General features: G+C 37.6%; 1 protein-coding gene across 1 annotated transcript in view; it reads left to right on the plus strand.

The window, feature by feature from the left end:
• The window catches only part of LCOR (ligand dependent nuclear receptor corepressor), a 62,903-nt gene extending 38,475 nt beyond the window's left edge, over positions 1-24,428 (plus strand). Inside the window, exon 9 of the mRNA XM_058189121.1 lies at positions 12,998-24,428. Coding sequence (XP_058045104.1) covers positions 12,998-17,684 — 4,687 coding nt within the window. The 3' untranslated portion in view covers positions 17,685-24,428. The remainder of the gene's footprint in view (positions 1-12,997) is intronic.
• Positions 24,429-26,911: the final 2,483 nt, after the last annotated feature.

Raw genomic sequence — 26,911 nt, forward strand, 5'->3', positions numbered from 1 at the left:
AACAGAACTCTTTGGAAATTATTTAGGAACTTTTAGGAAACAGGAACATCACAAAATCACATTAGGGGATGATACATAGAAGGTTCAGTTCGAATTAGGAACTGTCTTACATAACCAAGACTGTTTCTACTTAGTATTTTATGGAAACATCATGTACCACTTTTCTGTTCAATCTCTTGCTTCTGGAACATTCTGGTTAACTAATCTTAACTGAAGTTTTGAGGTCTATTAATTATATTGTGATACTATATGGAGTTTTTGTCTTTTATCAAACTCTACTGCAGAAGAAACATAAATCTTAGCAGAAAAATATGCTTACATCTTTGAATAAATGTGTACACCCATTAGAGAAAAGCCAGGATTTCCTAAATGCCCATTCATAGACTAAAGAGTAATCCTGTGCTGCTGCAGCATAATCAAAACCTTAACCAATCCTGGTAGAGATTACTTGTTGAAATAATTAGGTTGTGTTTGTTATGCTGCTTGTGTTCAAACAGATAGAATCAAAAGAACACATATACAGCAAGGACTAAATTAAGAGGATGAAATCTTCATAACCTTCACCCTTTCTATTATGTTTATCAGTCTGTGTAGAAAAATATTTTTGACCACTCTGTGGATCACTAAATATTGGAGTCCCCCCCCCCCCCCGCAATCAAATGAAATAGTGTTTTGGATTAGTTTCTTTCCCCAAAGGATTTTCTTTTATTTTTAATTCCTTTCAGCACAACATTTCTCATGTTCTTTCAGGTGCTGTTAAAACTCTTGATGTTTTTAATTCTGAACACTTTTTATTTAGATACATATTCCCATTGAATTTTAAAAGGATTTATTTTCCTGCTCCATATGAGTTGATAGGTAAATGCTGAGTGAGAGTAGTAGTATTGTTAGAACCATAATAGGGATAGTAGCCATTATCTTTTATGATTTATATGCTATTTAATGCAATATTAATATTGGTATTAGCTAACCTGTTAGCAAATGTAGTTTCCCTGAAGAGTAAACCCAAATAATGTAGTTATTGGAAGTTTTTACACCTCTTGCTTTTGCACAACAGCTCATGCCTTTGAGACAGTTTGATGTCTTGACAAACTCCAACTGTTACGTGTAAGTATTCCAGATATTTTCCTACTAAACACAGTGCAATTCAACAATAGTTGATGTATATTTCACTGATATATCTCACTAGTCTTCATGATTACATGTGAGAGAAAGAGAAAAAAAAGATAGGTAATAGAAGATGTAGTTATTAAAGACACAACCTCATTTTCCCTTCTCCCAACTCTAATGTGCTACTTATAGAATCACTTGTTTTTATGCACTGCATTGCAGTGGGATCTCTGCATATTTCTCCCAACATAATATAGGTGTTAAGTCAAGGCTTCTTCTGAAGGAATTACTCTTCAGTTATGCATTATCAATTGAATAAGGAGCGCTGTACTTGTGGTGCCTTCTGGGAGCTTTATTTCAATTATATACTAAGATGTTATTTTTGAACAAGTGTTAAGTTTAATTACTGTAAATAAATATTATCATTAAATTTAATTAGTAGCAAATGACACTGCTTCTCAAAACAATGCTTACATTGTGCATTTTCTGAAATAATTTAGAAAAATCAAGTATTGGCCCACAGATGCCATTGATTCCTATTTGTTGATGTTGTTTTAACTTCATAAGTGAATCAGTTACACTGTTAGCTGTTGTAGTTGATACAGGGGTATTTTAAATGAATACATCAGTCTAGATTAAGTATTCATCTATCAACCCTTCTCAATCTAGTGTCCTCAATAAGTTAAAGCTATAATTTTAAGAATTCTAGCTGTGAATTTTGAAAGTGTAATCTCTACACTCTACTTGCAGTTGTATATTTTTATTTGCTTTAAAAATGTATAACTGTCACTCTGGATGGCATATAGTAAAAGCAATTAAAGCAGAAATAACCTCCCCAAGTACCAAGAAAAAAAGCCATCCTAAAAGACAAACAAACCTGCCAGAGCCCTGTGGCCTAAGGAAAGAGCTAGGTTTTCAGAACACTTGAATACAGTCAGGTCTGGGGTCAAAGGGGGATAGTGTTCGAGAGGACAGGTCCTGTGATCAAAAATTTTCCTAGATCCCTTCAGTGGCATTGCTTATAAATGGGACCTGAACCATATCATCTCTGCCTGACCCTACAGTCAGGTTGAAACTATAGAACAGAGTTCCCCAACGTTTCTGGCTTTGAGGATTGGCAGAGGGGGGAGAGATGATGTTCTGTGTGAGCTTCCTAGGAATAACAATAGCCCACAAACCCACAGCCATACTCTGCCAAGAATTATTCAGAACCAAAGACAAAATACAGAAGGATAAAAGAAAGAATGTAATCTACAAAATCAACTGTAACCATTGCAACTAATTCTATGTGCGAAAAACATCACATCAATTAAAAACCAGGATCCATGAACATCGACTGGCAGTCAAACACCACAATCCTAAATCTTTTATCTCTACCCACATTGACACCAAACTACCAGTTCAATTGGAGAAACACAAAAATAATCGGCTATGGTACCACCCACCATGCTCGTGAGTTCATTGAAGCCTAGCATTCCACCAACAGACTCCAACAATTCCATCAACAGACTCATTGACCTACAACCAGCCTATGAACCCCTCATAATCCAAATCAACTGCACAGCCAAGCAGACAGCACCGACCCTCAAACAACCCCCCGCACCAGCAGTGCACCTCCCAATGACCCTGATCTGATATAATCTCCTTATCACAACCCATCTCAAGACCCATCACAAAACTCACTGATGACTCACAGCTGACCCAGCACAAGACTTGACACACCCACACCTGAAGCCTTTATAAACAAAAGAGAAGAGCAACAAAGATGATTAGGGGACTGGAGGATAAAACATATGAAGAACGGTTGCAGGAACTGGGTATGTCTAGTTTAACAAAAAGAAGGACTAGGGGAGACATGATAGCAGTGTTCCAATATCTCAGGGGCTGCCACAGAGAAGTGGGAGTTGGGCTGTTCTCCAGAGCACCTGAGGGTAGAACAAGAAGCAATGGGGGGAAACTGATCAAGGAAAGAAGCAACTTAGGAGAAATTTCCTGACAGTTAGAACAATTAATCAGTGGAACGACTTGCCTGCAGAAGTTGTGAATGCTCCAACACTGGAAATTTTTAAGAAAATGTTGGATAACCATCTGACTGAGATGGTGTAGGGTTTCCTGCCTGGGCAGGGGGTTGGACTAGAAGGCCTCCAAGGTCCCTTCCAACTCTGATGTTATATATATGTTAAAAGAACACTGATATGATATCCCTTAAACTCTGCTGAAGATGTTACCTAACCTGGTAATGAAATATTTGGATACAAACCCACAAATGTCACTATAGCAAAAAAATATAATGTATTATGTATCTCATAGTGTTTAAAGAGATTTTCAACTTTATTAAAATTAAAAAAGAACCAAAAGAATTGTGCAGGCAATAGTTTTTACTGTTACTCTGGAAGTAAAAGTTGGACTTCAAGAAACAAGATAGAAAAAAGATTGATCCTTTGAACTAACTGTTGAAAGAAGACTCCTGAAAATGCCATAGATTGCCAAGAAAATACACCTGGATCATAGAATAAACCAATCCAGAGTTCTGATCTGAAGCACAATTGATCAGGATCAAATTAATCATGTTCTGAACATATGTTGTTAATTATGGGTTCATTGCATAGTCACCCAGATGTTCAGACCTGATGTGGTATTTTTATCTACCTATTGACCTGGGATAGGTATATGTTGTTTGAAGGTGTTAAAGGTATCATTGCAGGATGGAAGCTATTCCAAGTAAAACTGCCTTTTGCGATTATTGTTTATTATTTCTGGACTTAACTCTGGGAAAGGTAGAAGGAGTGAGAAAAAGAGGACAACCAGCAGCCAGATGAATGGGCTCAATTACAGCAATGAAGGTTGCCTTATTGAAAGACTTGGACCTGGAGAAAATCATCTATAGCTGCTAAGAGTCAACACCAACTTTTATGGCATGTAATCAATCAAAATGTTAACCAGAATTGCCTTAATATACATATTTTTGCAGCACACGATGCTTAGTCTCTCTAGGCTTAAATTGTTATCCTGCAATAAAGTTGAAGATTTTACAAGCAGGTGTTTTTTTGTTACTTAAAAGCTTTTTATGAATTTATCCACTTGTAGACTTATTTAAGATTTGTTTATGTAAATGCTATATGCTGTTATCGTTTTATCCATGGAGCCAACTTGTCAGGGAGTGAGTGGTGTTTGACTATCTTAAGGGGAGAAAATAGGAAAGCTCCCAGTGTCCTTGATGAGCATGTAAATTAGCTGGACCATTGTTCAAAGCCCTTGAAAAGGAAGCAGTACGTGGGTTAATGTTTCAGCATGATAAAACTCCTCTAGTTTTAAAGGGATGGACTGAATGATAATGTTTTTCAATTAGCCGTAAGAAGGCTGTTAGATGCGTCACAGCTGGTGATTCAAATGTATGGGAAAAGGGGAAGAACAGAACACTCTAGAATGAATGTTTATTCAGGTGCATGTGAATTTAGGTGAGAGAGAATTACCCATCTGACTTGGGTTTGATGCAGGAAAATATATGAAGGCTATTTTTTTAAAAAATAAAAAATATTAAAATCTCTAACTTGCAGGCATGGTAACATAATGATTAGCTGTGCCCATGAAAATAATGTCAGCAACTTCTTAAGGAAATTCTGAATCTTTACAGTAAACAAAATATGTTTTGATTCTCTTCCCTTCCAATCCTGAGAACCATCCCTGTTTACATTTGGAACTGGATAGATGACTTATTCCTTTTTCTTATGTGTTCCCTTTTTCCATCGCATACATAATGAGCCGTAGTGGCGCAGTGGTTAGAATGCAGTACTGCAAGCTACTTCTGCTGACTGCCGGCAGCCTTCCATCCTTCCGAGATCAGTAAAATGAGGACCCAGAATGTTGTGGGCAACATCTGACTCTGTAAACTGCTTAGAGACGGCTGTAAAGCACTTTGAAGTGGTATAGAAGTCTAAGTGCTATTGCTTTACTTAGAAGTTGTTTTCAGTTCCATTGTTTGGCAATCAATCCATTTTAGGAATATGAACCTTATATCAAGCTACAGCCAAGGAATATACTTTTGATACATTGATCAGCCTTCTTAAAAAGTAAAATAAAAATCACAGAATTAATATATGCAATTCTTTTTTTAATAGTTTACTAAACATTACAATTTGAAAGAGAAAAGCTAATATAAATTAAAAAAAAGAAAAGAGTAAAAATTAAAAATAGAATATGAAAATGGGCCGTAATAGCTCAGGCTGTAAGGAGCCTGTTATTAGAACACAGCAGCCTGCAATTACTGTAGGTTCAAGCCCGGCCCTAGGTTGACTCAGCCTTCCATCCTTTATAAGGTAGGTAAAATGAGGACCCAGATTGTTGGGGGGGCAATAAGTTGACTTTGTAAATATACAAATAGAATGAGACTATTGCCTTATACACTGTAAGCCGCCCTGAGTCTTCGGAGAAGGGCGGGATATAAATGTAAATAAAAAAAAAAGAATATAATAAAGAAAAAGAAAAGAGATATATAAAGAAATGACTTTCCCTTCATCACGATAAGTATACACAATTGTAACTAATCATCTTCTCTTAAAATACAAGTGATTTCTTCCCGTATCTCATCTCTTACCTATAAGCAAATCCTTAAAAATTCATGGTACAGTCCTAACCAGTAGTTAGGAAGTCTACTAAGGGTTACCAGGAATAACCACATATTGATTTTAATTTTGATCAAATAAAGCAATTTTATATTTCTTTTCTTTATTTTTAATAATCTTGAACTATAACCTTCTCAAACAATCACCTAAAAGTTGATTTTTGTTGCCCCATTAATTTGAATAGGGGAAAGCTGTAACTCCAGCAGGTGCTGGGGCTGCTTCTGCTAATCAGTCAGACTTCTGAAAAGCATAAGGCAGAAGGGAAATAAATAAATCTGAGAAGGTATATAAAAATCTAGGGATGGGAGATACCAGCTTATAGCTCTATCTCATTTTTTATAGATCTATAATTGTGGTGCTTAAAATGATCTGAAAGGAACAGAAACACTTAGCCTTGAACTTTTGTTCTTCTGCTTCTTACATACCTGTAAACTTGTAATCTGAAACTGATTTTCCAGTGAAATAAACAAAGATGGAAAGGTTAGATATATTGAATAGTGAAAAACTTTGGTTGGAGTGGGTGATAAAGTGGGAATTTGTGTGTGTTACACACACACACACACACACACACACACACACACACACACACACTACAGCAGTTCTGCTATTCTGATAAGGATCATTTACTTATCTTCTTCCCCTACCTGTAACTGGTATAGAATCATACTGCTAGGTTTTATTAAGCAAGACAAAAAATAAATGCATACCAAGTGAAACGGTTTTTGGTGATTCTGTAACTATGAGCCAAATTGACTGTATTTAACCTTAAAAATTCTATTCCAATAAATAAATCCTCCAAAACATCCCAAGTGAAACTTGCTGTTGTCTCAGCTATATCTTTGGTTTCCGTCCTAAAATGTTTTGTCAGTATGGATTTTTTGCAGTGCTTTTTATTATCATCTGTGTGCATCTTTCAGATCGGAATCAGAAAAAAAAAATGAAGTGTAGATGTAGATATTTGTGTTCCCATTCTAATTGAAAACATAAAATCAATCAGTGGCAGCTCTGTTTTTCCACCCATGTTTCAACATCCTACTATGTAGACAGTTTCACAGTACAGCAAATTCTGAAGCGCATTAATTGTAGCACTATGACTGTTGCATGGCAACAGTTCTGTTTGTAGAAATCATAGCTTCGCTCTTGACATTCTATCATATGCTCGTCGACAAAAATAGATTATTTATTTATTTATTTATTTATTCGGCTTGTACACCGCCAAATCAATACAGATTCATGGTGGTTTTTCAAAACAGTAAAAAAAAGCGTCTATAACAGTAAAACAGACACAGTAACAATAAATAAATTAAAAACAATTATTAATTAAAATTATATGAATATTAAATTGATTGTAATAATTTGAGTCAGATTTGGCTCCTGGCAACTACCTGGACAAATCCTTTGGGAAGATTTCTGAAGTGGTTTGCCATTGTTTGCTTCCTAGCACTGATAGAGAATGACTGGCACAAGGTCACTGAGTTGGCTTTGGACCTAAAGCAGAACTAGAATTCATGGTCTTGCAGTTACTGGCCTGGTATCTTACTCACTACAACAAGCTGCCTCAAATAATAAAGTAAAGTAACATAAATTTAATAAATAAATTCAAGGTAAAGTAAAGATAATCATAATTATTCATGGAACACTTTTTGGAAGAGTTTCCAGAATATTAGAAGTGAGAGAGTGAAGTTTAATTTTAATTTAATTTTACTCTAGAGGCGCAGGGCACCACTCAAAAAGTAGCTGCTTCTGACTTGACTTTCATTCCCTTAACTTCACAAAAGTGATATCTCTTAAACTCTGCTGAATATGTTACCTAGCCTGGTAACGAAATATTTAGAAACAAACCCACAAATGTCACTATATCAAAAAATACAATGTATTATGTGTCTCATAGTGTTTAAAGAGATTCAGTTGTCAACTTTATTAAAATTAAAAAAAGAATCAAAATCACACCACAAAAGTGATGTGAAAATAAAAGAATATTTTGAACAAATTCAAATGACTCCTCACGAGAAGCCATATCCCATTCATATACTTTATTTCCATTCTGAGTACTTGGTACACAGCCTCCTTGTTCTAGATGTCTATTCCTTATTATTATTTTTTCTTCAAAATTAAAACAATGCAAATTCAAATGTGCTGGAGCATATTAAATCATGATTTCCTTGGCATACCTTTGCCACTTCAATCTGAAAAAAGGCATCCACTTTTTTGTGAAAACACTGAGACAGTATTTTTGTTACAGTAACATAGGTTTTATTTTTTCTTAAAGGGATTGGTGGAAATTAGGCTCCAAATTATATGGCAGGTTTACATTTATGAAACAATAAAAAGCATAGCTTGGGGTCCAGAACCACTTCTGTCATGGAGCTTTCAAGCTTTTTGTTACCTAAAGAAGCACTATCAGCTACCAAAAACATGAGGTTACCGATAATTCCACTGAAATTGGTCCATGAAGCTAGCCTTAGAATAAATTTACTTAAAATTAAAGTTCAAGATAAGAGTCTAGCATTCCCCAGTGTGCTTGTGATTGAACCCTTCAAATAAATGAAATTATATTTGCAGTATTTAAATTCTGCCCTAGGATTTTTTTCCCCATGGTTTTTCAGAGTTTTGTATTCATGAAGTATTGTTGATTGTAGTCACTCAATAAAAATATAAAACTATACCATACATGTGATTCTAAGTACCGTAGTCATAATTTATTTGTAAGACTTATGCATAAAAAGATTGCAAATGAAAATAACAAAAAATAAAGAACAAATAAACAAGGTAGATAAACTTCTAGCTAGTCATACTTTCTTTATTTTTAAGAATTGTACATAAGAGTTTGTAAAACGAAAAAGCTATAAGTTGTGGAGAATGGTGTGTGCTAATAAAAATTAATTCTCAAGATTACACAGACACACAGACACAGACACACACAAGTTAAAATGATGGTGAAATTTTTTGCTGATCGTATTCTTTGACCTTTGATTCTTTGAGAATACCAAGGCTTCACAGTAATAGTTTCTTTGTATTTGTGTATATATAGGGCACACATTCCATTTTTTACTACACTCATCTACTTCATCAGGTTGTATACTAGCAGGTTTTATGGTTAATCTTATCTTAATTTTCATTAGTTATTCTATGTTTAAGAACACGCAATTATTTTAGGGCACTACAAGGTTCTAATTAGGCTGCTTTTTCTTTTTTCTTCTTCCTCCTTTTCTTTTAGCTTATTAAACATAACTATCACATTATTTATCTCATAAATTTACTGTATTAAATTTATTATTTATTATATTACCTTTGAGCTGGACAGATTAGGTTAAATCCCCAAATGGAAAATTTAGTAAATGTAGTTTCTACTACAGGACAACAAATATAAGACTTGTACATCCAAATAGATTTTTTTTATTAGATTCACCACCACAAATGATAGAATTAAAATGTGTATCAGCACCTGAACTTGATGGACTTCATGTTTCTACAAAAGAAAATTCAATACTGTTTATTCAAACTTTCTTCATTTAAGTAGAATACAGAATTTTGTTTCTGCTGTTAAACAACTATTGATTTATTGATTTGATTTATTGCAGAACATTCAGAGATTTAATAGGACTTTATATCCAAAAGCAAAATAAGTTTTAGGCCCTGCAACTTTTGGAAGCAAAACCATCCATCTCAAATATACAAACATCTCCATCTGCTCTGGAACACTCATTTGCCTTCAAGTCCAAAACACTACACAGATCTATTTAATATTCTGTCTTCTACTGATGAAACAATACTTCACTCAATTTTACATTGTACCTTTCTTCAGTTTCTAAATAATTGTTTAACATTTAAAATGTTACATTTCATTTGTCCTTTTGTTTTCTAGAGCAATATACTATATGTAAATTTGAATAAATATTAGACTAAATAATTATGTTTACCTGAAATTCCAAATACTATTCTGATCAAAATTATTTATAAATGTCACTTTGAGATGTGCATATAAGGAAAGAGACCCTATATAGTTTCTCCGATATAATTTCTATGTCTCTCTACAGCCATGATAGCGAACCTATGATACATGTGCTGGAAGTGGCACGCAGAGCCATCTCTCTGGGCATGCTAGCTGTTGCCCATTGCTGTTCTAGGTTCCAGTGCTCACATGCGGGCCAGCCAGCTGGTCTTTGTGCACGCGTGCATGCTAGAAACCAGAAAAATAGGTGCGCGCCAGAAACCAGAAGCTCAGCTTCCAGGCACTGACGTGCACACCAGGGAGCTGATTTTACAGTTTCCGGAGCTCCTGCACATGCACGCCAGGGAGCTGCTCTTCTGGTTTCCAGCACTTCTGTATGTGCGCACCAGGGAGCTACTCTTCCACCCTCCCCCCTGTGCGCGCACTCTCCCGTTTCAGCACTCAGTGCCGAAAAGGTTTGCCAGTACTGCTCTACAGTGACAAGCTGGAAGAAAGTTCTGTGGACTGAATAATAAATATTAAAATGTTAATTTTAATATTTAAAAACACATTGTTCAGTAGGAGGAAATTTACACTATAAAACTACCATGTTCTGTTTCCAAGTAATCATGAGATCTAATTCTCTCAAATGATAATCCTGTCTCTGAACTATGCCCCCTCTGAATGCAGCTGGAGGCTGATTCAGTGTGATTGACCATCATGCAAAAGCAACATTGGCGGTGGTGAAATCTGAACTGATTGGCCACCGGTTTGCTGGCTGCGCATGCATACCAAATGCGTGATGCGCAATGCTTACCAAAAGGAGGCTTGGGAAGGTAAGTAGAGCAGTGAGGGGGTGGATCAGCTGTGCTGCGTGATTTAGATTCACTAGAAAGCAGGATTTCCTGCTTTCTAACAATTTTAAATTGTGCAGCATAGCTGATTGTCAGAAATACCAGTTCAGGGGAATTGTTAGCTTTTTTTTACTATCAGTTTGCCTGAATCTGTAGTTTTTATCACTACCAGTTCACCCAAACTGGTGCGAACCGGTAGCATTTCACCACTGAACATAGGGTATTTGTAAGTTAGAAATGTGGTATTTAATTATGTATAGGCAGTTTATAATTTTGTATGTTGAACACTACATTACTTTGTGCCCTTACTTGCAATAAGAAGTGATATAGCCCAGAAACATGCTTATTGTACCACCTATTGTACTACTTGTAAGAATGAAACCTGTATAATCCGAATATGAAATGTTTTTGATATGGAATCAATAAATACTCTCTCTTAGAAAATGAGCAGCACAATAGCTCAGTGCCGACAGGCCAGGTTTGAGACCCAATCATCACACAACAGAGTGAGTGCCCATCTTCCCTTGCTTCTGTGCCCCCAGCAGTTTGAAAGTATGCAAATGCAATGTCGTGTCCCACTCCTCCGCTGACGGCTGGGTCAGGGAAATCCGAATCAGGCTTGCCTCTGCAGCTCTGCCCAAAGTCCTAGCAAAGTCCTCAGAGCAGGCAGGAGACCAGTAAGTGACTTCAGCAAGATAAGTTCGACTTTTGCCTGACTCAGAGACTGCCAGAAAGTAGATCCTTTATATAGGCCATGGGGTGTGGCTCCATGACTCAGCACTCATTAAGGCCTGCTCCTCCCTTCCTTCTGTTGCCTCCGCCTCTCCAATCTTCTGATGCGAGGGTCACTCCAATCAGCTGTTGTTGGGAGTAAACCCTCCTCAGGCTCACCTGCTGTGGAGGAGGGGGAGGGGTCTAGCTGCTCCGTTTGCCTGGGCATGGAGTCAGGGCTGGGGGAGGGAGATGCTCCTTCTTCTGCAGTTTGTGTGGGCATGGAGCCAGGACTTGGGCCGGGAGGCATACATTCCTCAGTGTTCGGGAGCAGGTAAGAAGGCCCCGGCTGCTCTGAGGGCGGGCAAGACACAACATGCAAGTAGATAAATAAGTACCACCTCGGTGGGAGGAAACAGCACTCCATGATGTCATTCTGGCCATGTATCGTGGAAACATCTTCAGACAGCGCTGGCTCAATGGCCTTGAAATGGAGATGAGCGTCATCCCTTATAGATGGCAACAATTAGTGGAATAAAATCCACAGGACTCCTTTCCTTTCTTTAGAAAATGAAATGTTTCTTAAATGTCTTTAAGAAATAAATGAAAGGTGAAATTGCATTTTCCATGAATCTTCCAAAGACTAAAAGCTATTTTATTATTCAGTTGTAAGTACTGTAGTTACGATGCTGCCTTCTTTAAGCTGATGTATTCCCCCACCCCCACCCAAGCTGTTTGGCCACTGAATTATATCAAAGTGAAAAATCTTACCACTTACTTTGGGAGAGGAGACTTGGTCCAATATTCTGGCCAGAAACTTGTGCTCTTCTGAATTCATTAAGTTGTAACACCCATAAGCCATTCTCCCTCCCAACCATAAACTTAGAAATATATCTCCATTTTTTTTAAATGTTAAGATTTTAGTTGAAGTCTGCTGGAAACTTTGAATACATGAAGGAATTTGTATTTTCTTAAGGTTTTTAGCCTTTGATAGAGTTAAATCTTGCAGCATGTTTTGAAGAGATTGTTGACCACATGAATAATACATTGTGCTATATTCTGCTGTATTGCCTGCAAGATTCAGAATCAACAGTAATGAAAATAGCTTACCTGGTGTTATATACTTTGTAAATATTATCCAAGCCTGTTTTTAAATTATTAAGTTTTGCTAATTAGATTTCTACCACACCTTTCTTTCAGGAGTTCAAGGTACTATGCATAATATTAAAAAAAGGTTTCACCTACCAAGTTGTGCTTCTTCCTTCAATTTTTACTCACAGAAATCACCCTGAAATAGGTTGGCCTGAGAGAGACTGAAGAGTAATTGCTGATAAAAAGCGTTCTAGTAAACATCTGTGGGTGTATTTGATCCTGGATCTTCCCAGTCCAAGCTTTTATACCACACTGGGTCTGTTTGTATAGCTTGTCATTGCATACTAATTTGTTCAGGTTGTTTCTCCCACCTCATTAGATTCACTCCTCTTAAGAATTATGTTGTAAATAGGGTCATATTCAGGTAGTAGTAATGCTTGAGTTATATATAAATAGACAGAAACTTGAAAAGAAATCCAGGCATAATGTTAATATTGTTTAGGATTTTGTGTTATCTATTTGCTCAGTTACAGTAGAATAGAAAGATATAGGCTTTCCAAATAATTCAGTCATGAAGAGAATTGTGACAATTTTGCTGTGAATTTTGTTCCTAAATTTTGTACTGTACTGACTATTTCCCTCTTTCTCTCTCCCTCTCTCTCTCTCTCTCTCTCTAGTGAGGAGACAGCACAAGCAGTAGCAATAGATTCTCTTGGCCAGCCGAAATCTCCATTGGAAAAAATTATGGTCAGACTCTGTGAATACCACCAGAAACACTTCGTCCGTGTCCTGAATGACATCTGCACTGAAGTACAAACAGGCTATGAAGGCCAGCAGTTATCTGGACCTGAAAACTTGGATGTGCCTACTTGTAGTTCAGGGTGCAGCCAATATCATATTGAGAACCAGGAGCATGGAACTTCTTGCTCTGAGTCAAAACTCCCTCTATTGCTGGATGCGGAACAATCAGAGGCCCGTGGTTCTTTGCGAATACTATGCCATGCGCTGAAACATGCTGTAGAACTGAAATCTACAGACAGAAGAGAAAATTGCAGTTCCGTCAGAAGAGATTTCCCTGAGCTTCCAACTATTAGAACAACTTCTATAAGTCCCAGAGATAGTCCCACTCAAGGGTACCTCACTGCCTCCAATACCCATCACTCTATTAAAAATCTGGAAGGGCAGACCTCTGCTATTGAGCAAGAGACAGGGACTAGAAAAGGTGAAGATGACAAAGATCAGGTGCAAAGTAGAGGTTTACTGGGAGGCTATGTAGCTGTGAAAGCAACAAACGTAAACATTAATGAAGAGAATTTAGAGAATAGGGTGAGTTCTTTGAAGAACCCTTTCAAAGCTTTCCCAGAGGAAACTCGAGAGACGGCTTTCACCACTAGCTCTCCGCGGAGAGCAGACAAAGAGAATGCCTTGCAGTGCGGCTCCAAAGCCTTTATGCACCAGGATACTGAAATCAATGACCAAGAAACAAGATCAAAGGTAGAGAATCACTATCTGGCTTCAGGGAAAAGCAAGGGCGTCTGCCACATGCATCCTGGTGACAAGACTCATGTAGAGAATGCCAAAGACATTTGGCTACCTATTAATTCCATGCCAGCAGTACACCACAAAACTACCAATGGGCACTCCCGGGTCAAGAGTATTTCAGCTTCTACTAAAAGTACACGTAAAAGCAAGAAGTCTTCAGGACTAAGAATAAATGATTATGATAATCAATATGATGTTGTCTATATTAGCCAACCAATTACAGAGTGTCACTATGAGAGCAAAAAGACAGTATCAGCAAGAAAGACAGCAAGGAAGAGCACTCGTGGATATTACTACAACGGTGAATGTTGTGAGCTTCCTACTATTCGCACCTTGGTCAAGACTCCGCATTCACAGGAGAATGGGAACATCCTGGCTACAAGGCCTGAAGCGCTAACAAGTCCTATCCAGGGCATTTCTCTTCCAAGTGATAGCTACTTGGCTGCAGCTGAACCTGTGGGTAGCAATGATGATCAAAGATCTTCCACAGTGGCCCCTACTCAAGAAGATTCCTTCAGTGAAATAAGAACTGAGCAATGCTCTTATGAAAGTATCTCTTCTGAGGTCAGTGTCCTAAAGCAGAAAGAAGCTAGTCTTGCTGAACAAGCTACCATGCCTGTTTCTCTATTTCCCTGCCCTGTTTTTCATTCAGATAAAGACAGCTTGTTTGTGTCTTCACTGCAGACCATGACTGTCTCTTTCCCTCAAGAGGATAAAGGGGACTTGCAAGACAGTACTGACATCCTGGAGGCACATAGCTTTGGCTCCGATTCGTATAACTGTAATAGATCTAAAGAAAATAGTGTCAGTATAGCAAACTCTGTTGTACATCCTGTCTCAGAAGCTGCTAATGATAAATCAGCTCCTCTGTTCTCGGGAAATGTAACTATCCCAGAACCTCCTATTTTGATAGAGCCAGAATCTCATGTTAGCATGGATCTGCTGATGCCTGAAGTATCAGCCAATAGCATGGACTTGTTGCCTCCACTAGATGAGCCTGCTTCTGTTATAGATGTATCACCGTCTATAGAACCCCCACTACTTTCCCCTATAGACTTGGCAGAACCCTCAGTAATACCACCCGCTCTTGATGCTCTGGACCCTTGTATGACCTTTCCTTCAGAGATTCCCTATATTTCCAACAGTGTATCACCTGTGCAGCTTGTTGCCAGCCCAAGGAGCATGTCTCCTGTAAATCATCCTACTGGCCGAGTGCCTGAACTTCCTACTCATATTGATCGAGAACCTTCAGAGATTCTTTCTGAAGAATCTTCAGTGGTAGCAACTATCAAAATGAATGTGGAGCTCCCCCAGCTGCTTTCCAATTTAGAAGCAGCAAAGCTGCCTCTCAGTTTGGATTGTACTAACACACACGAAACCACTATTGAAAATTCCCAGAATTTGAAAGAAAGACTCTCTGTTGAATGTAAAAATGTGCTGCCCCTTGTGGCTGGCAGTGAAGATAAGGGAGAGAAAAATGTAAATGATACAATAAACATCAGTGAGACCATCAAGTCTGATGAGGAAATGGAGGTTAATAGTGAAACTCCAGTAGATCCCAAAACATCAGACAAGGACAAGAAAGAGACTTCTTCCAAAACAAACATAGACAAAAAACGAAGGCGGGAGAAAAAACCCCACATTGTTTCGGATCGCTGTCTTCGAAGCCAGCAGTCTCTGGCACCTACAGAAGACAGTTCTGAACAACCCTGCTCTTCCAATTCTCTTCAGTTTCCTCAGCTACAGATAAAGCTTTCTAAAAGTCCTGGTGCTAAACGTTTTAAGAGAGAGGTACATCTTGATGGGGCAACATCTGTGTGTTTGCCTAATGACAGACACCATCAAACACTGCTAAATGATAGTAGCAAATCTACTGAACAGCAGGCAGATGATGAAAATGACATCACAATAAGGCAGACCTATAAGAAAGTAATGGCAAAGGAATCTGTAATAGAGAGAAGCGAGAATGGAGAAGAAAACAAAGATAAGCCAGCAGCAATGCTTGAAATTTGCTTAGAAGCCAATTCTGACAAAAGAAGTGTTCATGTTCCAACAGAGATATCTGATAAAACCGAAAAGCAAATAGATTTAAAGCCAGAAAGTTTAGAGAATTCTGACGGCCCTATGAATATTATTGAAGAATTGTCCAACCAGCATGAGACAAGTAGCTTCATATGTCCTGGTAGCAAGCATGCACAGCCAGAGAAGGCAATGAAATGCAAGAAACCAGCCCTACAGTTCTATAACTTGAGGCACACCCCTACTACAGGTCATGTGGTCACTGCCACAAGAAATACATCAGAAAAAGCAATTGTACAAGTGAACTCTGACATCATGACCACATCAGCAGATCCTGTTGTCACAGATGAACCAAATGCAAGAAATGAAAACTCTATTGATTTTAACAGCATGAAAGTACTTTCTGACAAGCCAAGATTTGTGGAATGGTGTGCTGAGGAAGACAACCAAGAACTTATCACTAACTTTAATACCCAGTATATGAAGATCCAGAAAGGCTGGATTCAGCTGGAGAAGGAGGCTCAGCCAGCTCCAAAGGTCAAGAATAAATCTGACAAGTTGAAAGAGATTTGGAAAAGCAAGAAGAGGACTCGAAAATTTAAAGGATCCACTGAAGTCCAGAAACTGTCCCCTGTTCAGATGCTTTTCATGAAGGGTTTTGATATATCCAATATCTGCAAATGGTTTATGGAGACAACTGAAACCAAATCTCTGGTTATTGTGAAGAAGCTGAACACACGTATCCCAGGAGACATGCCTCTCATGAAGCTTCCACTCCAAAAGGGTTGTTCTTCTGGTGTCTACCCCAGTTCTCTCCAAGCAGAGCGTCTAAAGAAACACTTAAAGAAGTTTGCTGCTATGACCCCGGCAAAAAATACTATAAAGATCCAAAAGCTGTGGACCAGACTTCGAGAGAATGGTGACCAGACTGAGTCAGAGCAGATTGTCGGTCCAAAGCAGACATCTCTCTCTGAAGGCAGCTTGGCACAATGTATTGGACCCAAGAACATCCAGCCTTCCCCTAGCATGCCGGTGCAGACAAGCTCACGGATCCTGAGAAAATATTCCAACTTGAGAGGCAAACTTCATGGATTCCATAGAGCGGTCAAACAGGAGAGGCATGACTGTATGGCCAAGCAGCTCTTGGCCGAAAGCAGTTCAAGCAACAAGAGCATGTGCATTAAACCCTTGATGTCCCCCAAGTTGGCCCAGCAAGTGAAAGCCATCCAACTTCCTACTAAATCTACTCCGATTGAAAAAGGAGGAAAGGGGAGAAAAGGGAAAGGAAAGTTACAGGAGGACACCTCCGCTAAAGGCAGTCTTCAGCAAAGCAAAAAAAAGACTCCGAATGAGAATATCAGGACACTGGCGGTGAGGCAGTTGAGTCCTTCAAGCAAGGAAAGAATCTCTCTCAAGAAAGTCAGTAAAGTGAAGCAAGTGGGAGCTCCAGCTACTAGGAAGCAGACAGCGGCAGGAAGAAATAATAAGCACACCTCTCAGAATGAGAAGTCAAAGAAACTTATTGACTCACGACCTGGGAAAAAAAAGGCTCCCACCCACATAGGGAAAGCCAGTACCAGTCAAAAGGCCAGCCTGCTTTCCAAGCAGCAAGGGCTTATGAAGGCTCTAAAGGAGAAAGTGGTGCGAGATCCCCCCAGTCAGTCTCTTAAAAAGGCAAGTAGTGAGAAAGCGCTCACCAGATCAGTGAAACGAATCCAAGAGAACAAAACTCGGAGCAAGAGGAAGCTGAGGGCAAAGAAAGAATCTTCTCCCAGCAAGCGCAGGCGTCTGGATGCAAAGTAGCAAAGTCTTGGGTAGGAAGTGTGTCATAGAAACGCTTCCTCTTTCTTTCAGTAGTTCCACTGCTGAACAGGGAAGGAGGGAGGGGTGCTTGGGTCTGGCTAAAGGCCACCTCCCTCTTGCTTTTTAAGGAGCCTTCGGTTTGTGTTGCATCCGGAGAGGAACAGCATTTTTCTATATCACGGAGAAAGAAAAGTTGAAAGTTCCTGGAGTTGAACTGGAAGCATGGCGGTTTCAGTTCAAAGTACAGTGCCTTATTTATCATGTTAGGAAACAAATAAATTAATCTGCTTGATTTGAAGCTAGCAGTTTATGGGTTAATGCACATGCACTTGTACTGTAATGGAAAGAGAACCACCTGTCATGCACATCCCACAGAGTTGATGGCATATCTGCTAAGGATCATACAGAGCGTTTCCTTCCTTTTGTGCATTGTAGCATACTGACACTGTTTAATTTGTGCAGGGCATTATGAAGCCAGAACCCAAAGTTGTTTCCTCCTCTAATTATATTCTTTACTAGCAGGTTATAATGATGGATTTTATTATTAAGTTATTAATAATTACCTATGTGATGTAACTTTGGGCTTTAGGGTTTGGCTATAAGCTAGCCAGGTTTTGTGTAAAAAAAAAATCTTATGTTTTCAGTGATAGTCAGCCACGCTTGGCCTACCCAAGACACTGGTCCTGTTGGATGAATGGATAATGTTACCCTAAATGGAGATTGCTTGCCTCGTTTAACATTGCTGTAAACCTTAAACACCTTAAAGGCTACTTTTTAAAATGCTGCCTCAATTTCTGTTGGAGTAGTTCTGAAATGCATTTACCCCAAAATTCCTGGAATGATTTTTTTTTTGGGGGGGGGGATAGTCCTGAATTCATAGGCATATTGTAATGCTAAAATTAAATCTCAGAGAAAAATATCTGTAAAGAAAAAGTATTGGAAGGTGCTCCTTGTCAGAGATCTTTCATTGCTGAAGATTTTTAACATTTCTTTACTATGAAGTTGCTGCAAGTTTCTTTTCTATAGACTTCTTCAGATATCTGAAGGCTTTTTCAAAAGTAAAAAACATGACAATGCTGGTTGTGAATAAAGTAGCAGCTGGAACTTTCTGGTACTTTCACAAATGTATGGGTTGCAACTTAACATGAAGTAAGTTTCTTTCTGCCTCCCCCCAAGATGTAGGCTCACCGATTATTCATTAATTTTATATGCAAGTTGCCTGGCTTCACCTTCAAAGTTTAATTTGTGTATTATATAAAGATAAAGGTGTTATCTTTCTTTAAAGAAATCATTCCTATAAGAATACAATGTACTTAAAATGCAATAGTCACTTTTCCAGTTCAGACATTTGTTTTGGATCAAATAAGAAAGAAAGCAAAATTTTCTCAAAAGAAAACATCCTGTCTTGTGCTGCTCATTTGGAGGGGGGGGGTAGTAACAGTGACTCCTTTTGCTCTAAGGCTGGAGAAGAAAGGTAAGGACCAGCTTTTTATTTTATTTTTGTAGCTCTCGCTAAGCCACAACAAAGGCCTAGATAATTGCTTAGAAACTTGTGCAGACCTCCTCATGTTTGCCATGTTTGACTCCTGAGAGCTTCCTGTGAAGGCCTTCAGATAGTTTGACCTTTCAGAATAGCTTGCCATGGATACCAGATGAGATCAACAAACTCAAACATCTTTATGCATTATTGTATTAACTAGCCTGAACCAGTTTTTCCAGGCAGTGAGGGGGTTATTGAATATAAGATAAACTTTGGGGAGAATGAAGGTGTGAGGAAATTGATTTTTTTAAAGGATAGAGAGTACATTAGCATTTCTATTCTTATACCAAAGCTCATTACTGCAGGCAGAAAACTGATAATTACCATACCTATTGTAAAGTTTCTCATTGATCAAGGAAATTGGAATTTGGCTTCTGAAAAAGGAAAGCCCTGTTGTTCGCCCGCTTACTCAAGTCTGTGACTTGAGAGGGTGCCCTAAAGCTACAAGACATATCAGGGTGGACCCGTTTTTATATAATATTTTTAAATCATTTGATTTTTAACTTCTCTTTTCATTTAAATCACGATGTATAAATTAATTGTTGTAAGCATCAGGTTAGGCTTAATGTTTTCTGTAAAGATTCATACGAATTTGTCTGGTTGCTATTTTAATTGTAAATATCAAATGTGCTAGACATTCCACCAGGAGTATTAAAAATATTTAAGGAAATGTGTGAGCACATGCATGTGTGTGGTGATGGCAAGGGGTTGCAAAAATCTTTTTTTCCTCAACTTTACATGATTACATTCAGATATGCATACAACTTCCTGCTCCCTCTGCCCAGGGCTGCTTCCTAACAAACTGCTGGGTAGTTGGGGCTTCTTGTGGTACATCACTTTAAGCTAAGTGATTCTGATTTAGATCTCTGCTAATAAAATCTTTCTACAACTTGTGCTGTCCAATTTCTTGTGTGGTCTAGAGTCTAAATGTTCCTTGTGTAAGCATTATGTAACATGCTTCAGCTTCAAATCCGCCCTGTTTTGCTCTAATCTGCTGCCCATACAAAGTTGCATAACTGAGAAATCAATTGGTTGCCAGGCCCAGAGTTGCTGATAGTTTTAGTTCAGCTTCTTACTATTTTTTGGAGAAGACCACACCATCCTACACTTCAGCACTCTTGGCTGCCAGCTGGACATGCCTTTTCTATGTATACAATCAAAATATTAGGAAGCAAGAGATTAACCAAGTAGTTCAAAACAGTTTAGGTAGTTTTTTTAAAAAAATATGCAATTTGGTATAGAGAGCTAACAAGTCTTGAGATAAAAGAAAGCAAAATATTATCTAATTGGAAGACAGTGCTCTGTGCTTCAGTCCTTGTGACACTCAGTTCATACCTGGCAGAGATCTTGAGCCTCTAATATTCAAATACCATTTTTAAAGAGTTCCTTGAGATGTCCTTCAAGACACTGCTTTTTTGATACTCGAGTCTCTTCATTAAAATGAACTTTGAAACTTGGCTTGTACTATAGCTGGGTCAGGCTTTTCTTTTAGAAACTACAGGACTTAATTATGTGCCTTGCATTCTATTGTGAACATTTTACCTTTCCCCCCTCTAATAGATATTAGGTATGTAAGGTGTAGTTTCATGTTCTGATTACCATAGGAAAAATCCTCCAAACCTGTCCTGTTGTTTGACTTTTATCATATTTGTATCTTATCCCTCTTACTGTGGTCTTTTTCTTTGTCTGTCCATAATTCTTCCAACTGGCATGCTTCCATTCTCTCTTAGTAATCCTACTCTTAGCCAAACTCTTGATGCTTTGCGGTTGGGCATGCTGTTGCATTTAGTACTTTCTAGCAATGGCTATATGGAACAGCTTAAACTCATGTGGTTTATAAAGTGAAGAATTGCACCTTCACACCTCTGTGTATAACAGTAACCTCTATAACAATTGGAGCACTCACTTTTCTTTGTTAATGGTTTTTTTCATCCTGTCAAACACATATTCTCAACATGTATATGCTTTTACTTTGAAATAATGATGATGATGATGAACTGGAGAAAATCATAAAATATAAAAACCTGCAAAAAAAAGTAGCACAATTCTAGCAAAAGAAAACATCAATAGTACTAATAGTAGTAAGCTCCTTGGGTGCAATTCCAAAACATCCAGAGAGCCATTTGAGGACCATTGACATTCATAAAATTACCAACAATCAATTGCAAAAGATAGTTGTACAGGTAGTCCTTGACTTATAACCACAGTGGGCTGGATCTTTGGCTGTAAGCCATTGTAGTCATAAATTGAGGCACTTGAGCAATTGAGAATTGATTTTACAACCATTTTTACCAGATCATTGAGTCACCATGGTTGTTACGTGGCTATTCAGCAAACCACATAGTCATAAGTGTGAACTCATTTTGTCTGATGAATATTTTTTGCCTGAAGATGGCAAAAGAGTTGCAAAACATGATCATGTGAACATGGGACAGGGCAACTGGTTATAAATGCAAGCCACATGCAAAGTGCCTGAAATGTGATCATATGACTGGAAGAGGTGTTGCATCAGTTGTAACTATTAGGATAGAAGTAAGTTTTTTTTTAATCAGTCATAACTTCAAACAGTTGTTGAGTGACCACTCGTAAGTTAAAACTACCTATATTTGGAACCGCTTACATCCTGCAACAGTTCCTTTTAATAAAATTAAATTATTTGCCTATCTCAGTCTTTGGGAAGAACTGAATAGGTGAACAAAAGGGTTGTTTCTTGCATTTATCCAAGGGGCTGCAGAATTCTTATTTTAGGATAATCTCAGGAGTTTCACATTTGCATTGAGAGTAAACTCTTCTCTTCTTTACAAGCTTGTTTTTTGAGCAGGCTTCCTAAATAATTAAAAATGGATGCAGTCTGAATGATTTTTCTAACATGTATGTAATCATTTGCATAAATAATTCTTTACATTGCTATCAAAAATTTCTAAGTGTGTGTGTGTGTATGCATTACATTCAAATGCAATGTGAATATATACATATATGTATATGTATATGTGTGTGTAGTACAGACACATGGACATGATGCTGTGTTTGCACAGCATCTGGCTAAAGATTAAAATGCTTTCCTAGGTGCAGGATAAATTCTGCCTTTTCTCCCTAGGTAGTTACAAAATGGAAGAATAATAATGTAAATACAAATAGTTTTAAATATTTATTTCCTGTATTTTGTGCTGACAAGTCTCAGGAGTTCTGTTGGTTTGCAATATTATAGGTGGTGGTATTTTTTAAAAAAAATAATAATAAAGGCATGTTTCCTATAGGCAAATAGCATTAAAGGCAAATAGCATTAAACAGAAGAACTGTCATCTGGTCTGGAATTTATGCTGCAAAATCAAAATCCTAGATCTTACTGAGATGTAAGCCTGTGCATGGGCTAAATATTTCACACTCATCATTAAATATTCTTTTATGTTGAAATCAACACCTTTAATACAGAAATCTTGATATTAAGCATTATAAAACCATTATAGACTACATTCTGCATTAGAACAAGTGCTATGTTATAGTAGACAGGAATTAAAATTCTTAAAACCTTCAGGCTGAAGTGAGAATAGCACAGACACAGACTGACCATCTCTGTAAAAGTTACATCAAATGGATTCAAAGCATGATATAGTAAGGGGTTTTTTTCTCTCTTTTTTTTTTGCTTCTGTGGAAGTGACTTGAAAATTCAACTGCTGAGCACAGTTCTTTGAAAACTGCTTGGTCACGTGCACTTTTAGGCACAGCACTTGAAAGCAATAAGAATTCTAGTAATAAAGTTTTTTGTGAAAAAGTGGCATATGGGCAGCCGTATGCCTGTGTATGCATGTCTCAGTAAAGCCTGCTTCTCTTCAGTGGTCTTGCCACCTAAAGAAAGAAACATCTTTTGTTTCAGTCTTACTCCATGTTTGGGCATCATCACGGAATAACTGGCAATCCAGAATAAATGTATTGATTGGGGATATGGACTCAGGGATAGTGAATAAAAGGAGATTTTACTAGAAGCTGGGGTGGGGGGCGGCAGGGTGGCAGTGGCACATATGAGGAATGTTGGGTGCTTTCTATCATTTGCAGCTGATTCTTGTCAATTCTTATTCTCACTCCAAATCTTCAGCTGCTGCATTGAGCTAGGCACCATTTTTCTGGGCTCTCTAGAAGTTCCTTTTATTTTATTTCTTGGATCATACTTTTATCTTCTCTAGTTCCTCTCTCTTAACACTCCTTAGGTCACACTATTGTATTTAGGATATCATTCTCCTTTATTTGATAATTATTTTGATGGGATTGTGTGGATATTCCTAAGTGTGTGATTTTCATGTGCTTTGGGCTGTTGAAAATGCTTGCTCCGTTCTTCTTTCTGGAAATCTATTAGTTTCCTGTCTTAAGGCATAATCCTACATGTAGCTCCTTTTTGCTAATTCTTGCATCCACTTTCTGCTATCCAGAAATTTAACTCCTGCCTGTATTTGTTGTGAATGTCTTCACTTCTCTTACAAAGTTGCTACAGGAAGTTTAGCATAGGGAGCAGGCTTCTAACCTTCTGCAATCATTTTATTTTCCAATAGCATACCTGAAAACTTGGGGGGGAAAGTTCAATGAGCCCTCAATGTCTTGCATTCAACAAGCGAACAAATGCATTTGGCAATTTTATATTCTATGCATTAATTTATATTCCTTTCTCTCACAAAGGTTTTTATTTCTTTATCCAAAGCAGTCCTTTCTATCCCATCTCAAGAATCATGTATGGGGATTTCTCCTCCCCATGTTTGACCAGCCTGATATTATCACCAAACCCTACATATGATAAGTAGCATTTTTGGAAGGGTTTGATTGTATATCCTTCTCTTCAGGGCACTGGAAAATGCTGTGATGTTAGGAGAAGAATGTGTCTGTTGTGTATTGTTGGTTAAAATGTGTCATTAGATAATGGTTATATACCTCATCTGAAGAACATTTTAAATGTATATAAAAGGTAATACTCTCAGTTGCTTTCCAGTAATTCATAAACCTATAACAGCTAGGGCTATTTTACCGTTGAAATTGTATCAGTTGTGACAGCTTCATACTTGTGTGTGTCTGTTATTTCCTTGACTAACCAATGGAAAGTGATTTAATTCTTTTATCTTTTTTCTGTGCTGCTTTCTTTCTTTTATGCATTGTGACGGACTCTATGTACTCCGTGGGTTCTTATTTTATTGCAGCTTATTAAAATTTTTAAAATATCAGCACTGGTGTGGTGTGATGAAGTTTAATATAAAGATTTTTAAGCCATGGTCCACAATTCATTAGTGTTTCACAAGTTTTTTTCAGCCAATCGATGGAAGATCAAGCTGATTATCAATTTCAGTAGCTATTTTGACATACCAGTTACAGTGAATACACCAGATATTGAATCTTTGAAAAATCAGAAGTGCTTAATAATATTTTCTTTGTTAATTATAATCCCCAATTTAATATATGAAACTAAAGCAGCCTGTCTCTCACCTGGCTTCATTTTATTGGTAGAGATTATAGAGACAATTGTAAATAATGAAGAAATAGCTATCAAAATCCTGAGGAAAGCTGAACATAAGCAGAGCTTTTGACTCTGCTGCCTGGACATTCTGGAAGTTATAGTCAAAATATTTTGACTATACCAGATCAAAGAAAACTGACCCAAAGCATGCTTATTCAAGACCTGTTTCAATGTCAACTTTTTTTCTTCTGCTTTTTTTTTACTTAAGTATTCCTTCCTATTTGATCCACCACTTCATTAGGTTAATTCTAGAATGTGTAACTACAGGTAGTCCTCAACTTACGACCACAATTGAGCCCAAAATTTCTGTTGCTAAGTAAGACGGTTGTTAAGTGACCTTTCCCCCATTTTATGACCTTTCTTGCCACATTGTTCAGTGAAATCATTGCCATTATTAAGTTAGTAACATAGTTATTAGTGAACCTGGCTTCTCCGTTGACTCTGCTTGTCAGGTGGTCACAAAAAGTGATCACATGACCCCTGCAGGACACTGCAACCACCATAAACATTAGTCAGTTGCCAAGCATCTGAATTTTGATCACATGACCACAGGGATGCTGCAACACTTACAAGTGTGAAAAAGGGTCATAAGCTACTTTTTCAGTACTGTTGTAACTTTGAACAATCATTAAATGAATTGCTGTAAGTCGAGGACTACCTGTATGTAGATGATATTTCCCCCCCTGCCTTGGCACTGCTGCCTACATGAGGTGTCTTATATGTCATTGCTCCTATCTCCATGCCAAACATTAGACAAGAGTTAAGAGAGAATTGCTAACTCCTTACAGCTTACTGCTCCTGAGTAAACCACCTATCCCTCTCCCTTCAGAGTTATGGCAATAGTTAAGTCAGAAGGCTAAGTGGTAATAGAAATACTAAGCCAGAAATGGGCGCTCTTACAATTCTCATTTTGGTGTTTCACATTGATCTAAAACAAGAGCAGAATGTAATAAAATCCTCCAATATTGAATATCCAGTATACTAATTTTTGCAATTTATGTCCAAATGATGCAAATATTTTTTCTATTTTCAAGTTTCAAAAAGGGCACATTATTTTTCCATTTTTTCTTTTGTAAGAAAAATGTAGAAGTAGTTCTTTCCCCAAATAAATTTGTGACGGTTTTCCAAGATCTTTTCAGCTTATAAGACCAAAACCAAGTAGAAAAATAAATGTTGTCTAAACTATATTAAAATACGTTTTTTTAAAGGAGCAAATCTATTGCATGCATAAATGCCAGACACACTTGCATGGATGCATTGTATACATCAAAGAACAAAAGCAGGATGTATGAAAACCTGTTGCAAAGATGATTTGTGAAAAGTGCTGCAATGATACACGTGTGTATATAGTGGCTTCAAGTCATTCTTGACTTGTGAAACTACTCGGATAAGTCCACACATTGTTTTTTGGCTACATCTTTAGAAGTGGTTTGCCACTGTCGTCTTCCAAGGGTGGACAAAGATTGGTACAGGTGACTTCCAGCCTGGTACCTTAACTGCTACACCAACTTGGTATGTGTACATGCATGCCTACACACATATGATACAGGCTATATAACTAGAAGGCAGAGGAATAATAAATTTGATTTTATTGACTGGAATTTTCAGTCTATTGTTTCCTGTTTTGGGTAGAAAAGAGAGATTCTTATATTGAAGCAAATGTGTGGAATCCACCAAATCTATTTCTCTTTGTTTCCTATTAAAAAGCAGCAGGGATTGAGTGACAAAAAAGTACTCCTCCATCATATAATGAGGAACACTCACCATTTTGATATTTTTCTTAGAAAACTGAACACAGCATATTGTACTTGGACAACCATTATAGGAGTTGGAAGATGACACCTATTTTGTTACAGACAGAGATGGTTGGTTGCATGTCTGATTGAATTAATGTTATCTTCCCATGTGAAAAAACACTACTTTTTCAAAATCTATAACAAGATTGCTGCTCTAAAGAAGTTATACTCCTATAAAGGAGTATGTTAGTTTACATAAGCAAGGCTGTTCACATGATCATTTAGGTGTGGCATTGATTAGACTGTTGGGACACCAAAAGTATCGTTTTCAATAATGTTCATACAAAGCTTAGTACAATTTTCAAATGCAGAGGTTAGTGAGACACCATTGCTTTACCAGTTTAAAAAGTCAGTACTAAATCTGAATTAAGGAATTGTGCTTTGACGGTCTTATAAG

Source organism: Ahaetulla prasina, chromosome 6 (genome assembly GCF_028640845.1).
Source record: "Ahaetulla prasina isolate Xishuangbanna chromosome 6, ASM2864084v1, whole genome shotgun sequence".
Lineage (NCBI taxonomy): Eukaryota > Metazoa > Chordata > Lepidosauria > Squamata > Colubridae > Ahaetulla > Ahaetulla prasina.